This window comes from Octodon degus, unplaced genomic scaffold, assembly GCF_000260255.1.
Source record: "Octodon degus isolate 3935 unplaced genomic scaffold, OctDeg1.0 scaffold00018, whole genome shotgun sequence".
In the NCBI taxonomy this organism is placed as follows: Eukaryota; Metazoa; Chordata; class Mammalia; order Rodentia; family Octodontidae; genus Octodon; species Octodon degus.
Genome location: NW_004524594.1, coordinates 986,005 through 995,260, shown reverse-complemented (window position 1 = coordinate 995,260; position 9,256 = coordinate 986,005). Strand labels below are relative to the sequence as shown.

At 52.8% G+C, this 9,256-nt stretch overlaps 2 protein-coding genes across 3 annotated transcripts in view; one reads left to right on the top strand and one right to left on the bottom strand.

The window, feature by feature from the left end:
- Ddb2 (damage specific DNA binding protein 2) overlaps positions 1 to 5,519 on the top strand; it is a 19,062-nt gene extending 13,543 nt beyond the window's left edge. The window contains 7 exon segments of the mRNA XM_004627286.2: positions 1,483 to 1,628; positions 2,670 to 2,769; positions 2,839 to 3,016; positions 3,306 to 3,448; positions 4,553 to 4,717; positions 4,847 to 4,892; positions 5,188 to 5,519. Coding sequence (XP_004627343.1) covers positions 1,483 to 1,628; positions 2,670 to 2,769; positions 2,839 to 3,016; positions 3,306 to 3,448; positions 4,553 to 4,717; positions 4,847 to 4,892; positions 5,188 to 5,231 — 822 coding nt within the window. The 3' untranslated portion in view covers positions 5,232 to 5,519.
- An 89-nt stretch (positions 5,520 to 5,608) lies between these two features.
- The window catches only part of Acp2 (acid phosphatase 2, lysosomal), a 7,565-nt gene continuing 3,917 nt past the window's right edge, over positions 5,609 to 9,256 (bottom strand). The window contains exons 8-11 of one of the 2 annotated variants that reach the window (XM_004626973.3): positions 8,655 to 8,737; positions 8,454 to 8,560; positions 8,184 to 8,359; positions 5,609 to 6,461 (exon numbers count right to left, since the gene is read on the bottom strand). In XM_004626973.3, coding sequence (XP_004627030.1) covers positions 6,328 to 6,461; positions 8,184 to 8,359; positions 8,454 to 8,560; positions 8,655 to 8,737 — 500 coding nt within the window. In that variant the 3' untranslated portion in view covers positions 5,609 to 6,327. The other variant, XM_023710731.1, reaches the window with a different exon arrangement.

Genomic DNA, 9,256 nt, shown 5'->3' with positions numbered 1-9,256 from the left:
AAAAAAAAAAAAAAAAAGACATCAGGTGGGGTCAACCAGGAAAGCTTCCATAGCGGGTGAAGCCCAGCAAGCAGGGCAGGGTGTCAGCGTAGGGGCTGCAGTGACTGCTGAGCCCGGAAGGAGGGTTTTGCGGCTGATCAGCAAGGGTTGGGGAGGGGACCGTGACATCTTGGCAGGGACTAGGGAAGCCTGATCAGCTGGTAGGGGTATAAGACCAGGGTGCGGCAGCACAAGGTACTGCTGCGCTGGAGCTGGCCAGCTGTGACAGTAAAGAGCCAAGTGGGTATCATGGGGGGGACACTGCTCAGTCTAGAGGCTAGAGACCAGTGGCAGAAGGAGCCCTTGGGAATGCAGAGCTGGTAAGCCAGGCTGGCAGCTGAGAAGCACCTCATAAGGCTAAGCCATCGATACTGTAATGGGTCCGCTTTTTGCATGTATTACTTTTGGCGGGGCTGTGCCAGAGTCGGGACCTGGGGCTTGTGCATGGTAGGCAGGCACAGTACTGCTGAGCCGCACCCCAGTCCTGGCACAACTGCAAATCTCCACAGCTGGTGCTCTGGACAGTAGGAGGTGACATCAGGCTCACTGCTGCCCTCCTCATCCAGCCCACCCGGGACCCAGAGCTTGCCTAAGATGAATACTGTAAAAATAATAAACTGGAAGGAAAAGGGAAGAACTGTTGTCCACACAAGGAACGTGGGTGAATCTCCTAGAAATGAAAAAATGAAGACTTTGAGGCAACCTCAAAACTTGACAGCTTGAACAAAAGTTGCAAACTGTGTGATTCATTTCTGTGAATTCTATAAAGGGAAAGCCACAGTGACACTGGTGGAGAATGGATCTGCTCTTGCCAAGGGCTGGGAGTGAGGGAAGGGTATGGTTCACAGGGAGAAAGGAAAGGTGTATTTTTTTGTATGTTTCTGTTTTTTGTTTTTTGTTTTTTGTGGGTTCTTTTGGCTGGCTCAGGATGCCTTTAGGGCAGGTCTGGCAGGGCTTGAGGATATGGGATTTGAACCACAGCCTCCTGAGCCTGACTGCTTTGTTGAAGCAGTCACTTAAACGACTGAGCTAATGGGCAGGCCCCCCGTTTTTCGTTTTCTTTTAATAGACAAGGTCTCAATATGTAGCCCAGGCTGGCCTCAAGCTTGTGGTGGTCCTCCTGCCTCAGCCTCTTAAGTGCTAGGGTTACAGGTGTGCACTACCATGCTTGGCTGAGAATTGTGGGGGACAGTAGAACTGTTGTGAACACTCATAGAACTGTATTCCCCAGTCATTACTGTATATTAAATTGTAAAAACAAAAAGATAATTAACCACTAGGAAGAATGTATGCAATGTGTTAATTATTGAAACTGTCCTACCAACTTGGCTTGAAACTGTCTCATTGCTATTTGTTTCTCAATAAAATTATGGGAAAAATAAAGAAAAAAATAGTGCCTTGGAGGGCATCTCTCCTCACTGGCTTTTCCCCTCTTCGTGTCAGGTTGGAGCTGGGGGGAGCATCATGGGGCTGAAGTTCAATCTTCTCAACAGTAACCAGTTCTATGCTTGCTCCATGGAGGGAACAACAAGGCTGCAGGACTTTGGAGGCAGCACCATCCAGGTTTTTGCCAGAACCGACTGCTGCAAGTGAGTAGCTCGCTTCTAAGCACCGGGGGTTGATCTGCAAGAAGATCCTGGACCTGCCTGGCACAGGGGCAGAAGGAAAGGTGGCAGACACTTGCCAGTGTTCTGCTGCCCTCTAGGTGACTGTGTGAACATCAGCCCCAATGGGGTTCTGCCTTGGGGAGGTGGTGTGGCACTTCAGCGCTTTTGGAAGTTGTGTGTATATTAGACAAGGCCTTGACTTTCCTGGGACAGTCACCCAGGTGCTGGCCTAGGAAGCCCCTGCAACAGTGCAGTATGAATGGTGTAGAGACCTCGCCAGACCTTCGGTAGGAGCTTGGATGTATAAAATGGTCTGGAGGGAGCAGGTGGTAGGGACACAGACAGAAGTAGTCATTTTGCTGTCTGACCTGAGCTAAGGCGCTAACTGGTACACACAAGGAGCAGCACAGGTGCAGGGGCCCACCTAGCTTGTGACTGTCACAGGAGTATCAGGACAGCTGCTGGGCAGCCTCCAGACACTGCATGGGAGGGCAGAAGGCAGTGCGAAAGGGTTGGAGGATTTCAGAGGAACAGGGAATCAGAGAGGTCCTGGTAGAGGCCAGGATACCCTCCAGAGCGCTTCTGGGATGTGTGTGTGTTTCCCTCACTGATCAGAAGGGGGCAGACGCTCCTTTCTAGCCAGCTGTGGGAAACACAGCAGCCCAGTTCCTGCTTATGTTTGTTGTCTCCTTTGGCCTAGAGGGTGCAGAGGGATGGTGAGAGAACATGGAGTGAGGCTTCCTTAGAAGCAGGCTCCAGTGGGCAGGTTGGCCTCGGACTTGGGCTGTGGCCTGAGGTCAGGCCTGGCAGGAATGGGTCCATTTCCAAGTCTCATCACCCCATTCTCTCTGTGGGCAGAGGACAAGTATGAGTGTTCCTCACTGGGACTCCATGGCAGGATGACCATTCAGTGACTCGGCTAGTACCTATTCAGTGCCTACTGTGGCCAGAGGCTGGCGCAGCTGCAGTGAATAAGCAGACCCATTTTGGTCCCCAGCGTCTCATAGCAGTCTCTCCCTCCAGCATCTGGTTCTGCAGCTTGGATGTGTCTGCCAGTAGCCGAGTGCTGGTCACAGGAGACAATGTGGGCCACGTGATCCTGCTGAACACGGATGGCAAGCAGGTGCGCTCTCCAAACCCCAGCCCCTACCCACAGCCAGTTCAACCCCCTGATCCAGGCTCTTGTCTGCAGCTTTGGAATCTCAGACTGCACAAAAAGAAAGTGACCCATGTGGCTCTGAACCCCTGCTGTGAGTGGTTACTGGCCACAGCCTCCGTAGATCAAACAGTGAAACTCTGGGACCTGCGCCAGGTTAAAGGGAAAGACAGCTTCCTGTACTCACTGCCACATAGCCAGCCTGTCAACGCAGGTGTGTGACACCCAACCTAGATTTCATTGCAGACTACCTGATTCACCAAGCTGGGGTTTTCCTCAAAGGTTAAGAGCCACAAGATCAAGTTGTGCCCAGTGGTCAAGTTGTGGACACTCATGTCCTAGAAACACGGGCTGTGGCTATCCCTGTGGGCTGCCGAGTTTTTAGAATTCTCATTCGTAGCCCAGATTCACCGTTTCTCTCCTACCCTTCCCTCTCCATCCTGTGACAGGAAGGATGACAGGGGTTGGGGTTCCTCAGGCTTAAGAGATTTCCACTTTGCCAGCTTGTTTTAGCCCTGATGGAGCCCGGCTGCTGACCACTGACCAGCGGAATGAGATCCGGGTTTACTCTGCCTCCCAGTGGGACTGCCCCGTGAGCCTGATCGCGCACCCACACCGCCACTTCCAGCACCTCACCCCCATCAAGGTGAGTGAGGAGGCTGGGGAGGGATCGTGGACTGACTCTGCGGCCTGGGAGAGCGAGGGCAGTGAAAGTGCTGCCCACCCACGACCCAGACCTCTTCTCGTCCAGACACAACAGCCTCGGCCATGGACTCAGCCTACTCCTTTTGGCCTGCTCCTGCAATGCCATTCCAGATTTTCTTAATCTGAAAAGCGATTTTTCTGAGTCTTTTCAGCTCATCCCTGGCCACTTCCTGTGCTCTTGACCCTCAGTCCCATCTTCACAGTTATGGTTCCCCGTATGTACAGTTCGTCCACACACTAACCTTCCCCTTAGTTTGTCTTTCTATACCCCCTACCTCCCCAGTTTGGATCTCCATGTCCTCATCTGTAAGAAGGGAGTAGTAGTGTCTAACTGGTAGGGTGGGCGCGACGATGACCAGTGCACTGAAAGCACTTGCACCATGCCTAGCACCGGTAAGTACTCACCTACATTACGCTGAGCACCTACAGTCAAATCCAGTAATAAACAGTACCCAAAATCTTGTACACTCGGTGTTCTTGCTCATCAGTCTGTCCTCATTTCCCCGCACATCCAGGCAAGCTGACTTCCTGTCATTTGTCAGCAACTTATTCCCAAGCCATTGCACGCACCATCTCTTCCTTCCTGCTAACCATGGCTTTCATCCTTCACAAGTCCCTGGGGATGGTAGGAAAATCCCATCCCATTTTGTCATTAAACTGCCAGATTGGTTTTGGAGAAAGGGGAGTCTTTGCTCCTTTTTTTAGCACTAGTGATTTTATGCTCCACTCTGGGTTATGCTTGTGGTATACTTCAGAACTTTGCCATTAGGTTTTGCTTAGCAGAGGTTTTGCTCTGTTGAAGGCTGGGTTATTTGGTATAAACTCAGGAAATGCAAGAGAAAGGCCTTAAGGGGTCCTAAGGACAGGGAGGCCAGCTGGGATCATGAGTTTGCATTGGTGGATGGCACACACCGTTGAAAACTAGCCTTGCAGTTTCATGGAGGTCTTTTCTCCATTATTAAGCAGCTGGCTTGTTAGTGGCAGAACATCCTTTTGTTGTTCCTCTGAACACAGTTCCCTTGTGACCAGCAGCTCTATCTCCTAGGCAACATGGCATCCTCGGTACAACCTCATCGTTGTGGGCCGGTACCCAGATCCTAATTTCAGAAGTTGTATTCCCTACGAGTCAAGGACAGTTGATGTGTTTGATGGGAACTCTGGGAAGCTGCTGTGTCAGCTCTACGACCCAGAATCTTCTGGTATCGTTTCGGTGAGACGTAGGCCCTCTCATAAGGGGAGGAAACTGGGGTCAGCCCACTTCCTGACTCGTGAGTCCTTATGTGTCCTGTCCCTATCAGTGCCCGCCAGCTTGCTCATACTGATACTCTTGTCTCTGCAGCTCAATGAGTTCAACCCCATGGGGGACACGCTGGCCTCAGCCATGGGTGAGTAGCAGCTGTGCATCTGGGACTAGCCAAGCCTGGCCCTGCTTTCCAAGGTTCGGTGCAGTGTGAGGTCAGCCCTGCTGCACTCACCCAAGGACAGCAGCCAGGCAAGGTGACAGGGACACAGTGGTCTCTGGCCTAGGCCCTCATCGTCTTGCTTTGGCCTGGTAGTGGCAATGTCTGGCAGCTGTACAGTTGCTAGGATTTCCTTACCAAGTGCTGGGCTCCCTGGGGTAGCCCAAGGCACCAGAGCCTGGCAGTGGGAGACCAACACGGACTTTCCCCCCACTCCCAGGTTACCACGTTCTCGTCTGGAGCCAGGAGGAAGCTGGGCCATAGAAACAAAACGAGTGCCAGAGAGGCCAACAGTTTGGAGTCCTCACGTGGGGACGAGCTGTGGGAAAAGAGGCAGCTGTTTGTTGAAGGGGGAAAAGTGCCCAATGTTAGGGTTTGTGCAGGGGCACCACCTTTTCAGTGATGTGCACTTGGCTCCAAAAGTTTAAGGTGACCCCTGGGTTGTATCCAGCTCGGAGCCAGTGGTTTTGTCCCTTCTGTCATGGTGGCAGAGTGGTGGGTGTTTTAGTTTGTGTGCATTACTGACACGGCCAATAAAACTACCCAACCGCTACCCAACCATGCTGCTGAGTAACCTAACGCTGCCCAGGTCAGAAGGCCTTGTGGGTCTCAGAGCTGAAGAACAGGCGCTGAAACAGAACTCGTGATCCAAAACTTCATTCTCCGGAAACTGCCATAGCCCTGTTCTGGGCCATGGTCAGCAGTGGTCCAGTTCCCCAGCACCAGGGTGGGGAAAGTGGGTTCCTGATTCAGTTCAATTCACTCCCTCCCACCTCCCCAGACTCCCTCCCCATGAAATACAAACACCCTCCCAGCCTGCTCACGCTCCGGTGACAAAGGTGCTCGAAGCACACTAATGGCGGCTTCTGCCAGACACGAGACAGTTGGCTTGTTGGTTGTTGAGAGATCCGATTTCTGGGTAGCCAGTGTTTAGAACCCAGTGTCGTGCAGTTGTGCAGTTTTTCCCTCTAAAACGTGCACTGTGTAGCAAGACAATGTCCTGTTGAATTATCTGCCAAAACTCCAACCAGAAGGGAGAGAGCAGGGTGTGGTGGAGAAGCAAAGCAGATTGGGCACCAACTTCTTTGGGGTTTTTTATCCCAAGTACTGAGTGAGATGAGCGCTGTGCACACCTCAGGGAGGATGGAAAGGCAAGTCCGTCAGAAGACGCCAATGTCCCACGCAGTACTTGGTCAGCGAGGTGACGGGCCCATGGGCCAAACCAAGCCCGGCTGCTCACCTGGGCTGGGGAGTCAGGAGGCCCAACCCAGCCTCCTGCCCATGGGCTGGGAGCAGCAGCAGTCAAGAGCAGGGCCAGCCCACTTCCCTAGGAGGCGGTGGGAAGGGGGCCGAGTGGTTGTCAGGCATGGTCCTCCCCGTCAGCCACGTGGCGGTAGCCAGGAGGCTGGGCCTGCGTCCAGAAGAGGACAGTGAGGAGCAGCATGATGAGAAGGAAGAGGATGGAGCCACACACGGCCAAGGCCACAATCACCTCTGCACAGAGAGGGGGAGAAAGAGGACGTTAGGGTCACCCTGCAAGCACCTAGCTGCCACCATGTGCCAGGTGCTGCTCTGATACTGGGACAGACAGGTGGCCAAGACAGTTTGCCCTGTGGGATTTCCATTTTGGAGGAGGAGCTCCAGCACACAAGCAAAAGACACCTCGGTGATGAGGGCTATGAGTGCGGTAGGTAAGCCAGGAAAGGCTGCACCAAAGAAGAGCACCAACCAGTGACAGTGGGTGAGACCCAGAGACCTGAGAGCAGAAGCTGGGTGCATTGACACCGCCTAATCCCAGCACCCAGCTGCTGTGGCAGGAGGATCACAAGTTGGATACAGCCTGGACAACTTGGGGACTAGTGAGACTGGGTCTCAAAAAATAAAAAAATGGGGAGGGACCAAGGATGCAACTCAGTGGAGAGGCCCTAGGTCTGCCTTCACGTGCCCTAAAACAAAAACTAACAGGCCTAAGCATGTCGGGTGGGAGGTGGAGGTCGGGAAGCAAATGCAAGAGGGCCTGGCTTAGGAATAAATTTGCCGTGATCTAAGGTCACAAAGTGAGTGTCCCTAGGGCAAAGCTGGGGGTCTGGGAGGTCGTGGCAGAGATCCTGGGCTTCATTCTGTGTGACAGGAAGCTATTGGGAGAGTGAAGAGTACAGTTATACGCCAGCTGACATTCTTAGAAATGACCTCCACTGCATATTGAGAAGACGAGCAAGGATAAGAAACCAGGGAGAACACCAAGGGACTCGGCAGCAACTCAGGAGCAGGACTGGCTTGGGCCAGGAAGGCGAGCAAGCACGTGCCAGGGAAGGCTAAGCTCATAGGACCTGCTGGTGGCTCGGACATGGTGTAGGAGTGAGACAGTGCCTCAGGCTTTGCTGCGCCGCTCAGTGATGGATGCAGCATTGGCTGGGAGAGCCTCTGGAGGATTTCCTGTGAGCCAGCTTGTGCTCAATGGACGTCCACAGTGAGGCTCTGAGTCCGCAGCCAGGCACACAAGTGTAGCTCGGGGATGAGGCCGTGTCTGTGCTAGCGCACAGAACGCCAGCAAGGGAGCTGCCTGGAAGTTATGGGAAAGGCCAGGAGAAGCCAAGAGAGTGGGATTTGAGGTTTTATTTCTGCAGTCCTAGGTTCTGTTCCTCGCAGGTGCTCTGCCACTGAGCTGTACCCTCAGTTCCCAAGAGAGTGTCTGAGCAAGGAGTGATCAGTTCTTTGATGGTGATGAAAGGCAACAAGCTGCTAAGAACTGGCACCATGGCAGGAGGGTGACAGAAGATTAATGTCGGCCTCAGAGAATGAGTAGTGAGGAGGTGAAGCTAGTGTCCAGGCAACTCTTGAGAGGATTCTACTCCCAAACGGATCAGAGAGATAGGGAAGCTGGAAAAGTGGGTCTTAAGCCTTTGTTGGCTTTGGAATTGCTGTAATCAGTGGGAGTGGACATGGTGTCACAGGTCCTGCAGAGGAAAGATGGGACAGCAACAGTGGCTTCCACCAGCAGGTGAGCTGTGGCCTGTGATGGGAAGGCATTCTCTCTCTGCTCTTACTCTCGGCGACACAGGAAGTGAGCACATCATTTCCAGGTACACAAAGTGGTCTCAAGGCAGAAGAGGAAACTGTCCAGAGAAATGGACTATAGTGACAGCTCCCTCTAGACTTGGGCATGGAAAGTGAATGCTGATCTGCGGCCTGGTTGGCAGAGGCAGTGGCACTCACCTGTGTCTGCGGTACTGCTTGCCAGCTGGCACTCCTGCTGCCAGTCCTTGGGTACAACAGGCTCTGTGAGGCGAAGGAAGTCCTGCAGTGGGCACCGGTGTGGGCAGCCAGGCAGGAGCAGGGGCCAAGGGGCCTTCTTACTTTCATTCCGGAAGTACATCTCCACTGAGAAATTCCTGGAGCCAATGGGCAACACAGGCTGCTCACCATGCCTGCCACGCAGCCACACCCCAGTGCCACCCCAGAGGACACCTTGTTGGCGCTACTTACCCACTATCTTCCTGGTACAGTTCAAATATGTGGCAGGATGCATAGGGGGCTTGTGCACCACTGTAGACATCCAGGGCCATTTGCAGAGCAACCAGGGTAGTGTCGTGCTAAAAGGAAGAGGGACTGCCCATCAGTACTGCTCCCCAAAGCCTGAGCTGAACAGAGAAGAAATCTGGCTCCTGGCTTGAGCTCTGAGCTTACCGCGGAGTAGACCAGCAGCTTAGGGAGTTGGGAGGTTGTTGCCATGAGGGTCAGATTCTTCCGTATCTGAGCCAGCAGGACTCCTAGAACAGGAAAGTCCCTGGTGTCAGTTGTGCCAGCCACCTCTGTCTATGTGCTCCTCACCCTGCTACCCTGGGTCTGATCCAGCCAAGAGGACATTTTCTTTTTGCATTATTGAGGATTGCACCATGGCCTTCACACCAAGCCCTTTTTTGGGGTCGGGGAAATAGCTCAGTGGAATAAGCGCTTCCCTGGCAAGTGCAAGGGCCTGAGTTCAATCCCCGGTTCCACCAAAAAAAAAGCCCTTTTTCACTTTTTTATGTGACAAGATTCTGCTAAGTCACTAAGTTGCCTGGGCTGGGCACAAACTTTTAATCCTCCTGCCTCAGCTTCCCAGTGCTGGGATTACAGGTGTGCCACCACCCTCGCTCAGAGAATTCTAGGTTCTTGGGGACCACATTAGAACTCCACCCCATATCCTGCTCTCTAAAAACTTTCAGATTTATAGAGGGAAGCAAAATAACAGTGGTACCTATTTTTTTTTTTAATTTTTAAATTTTTTTTTGTTTAAATTTTTATTT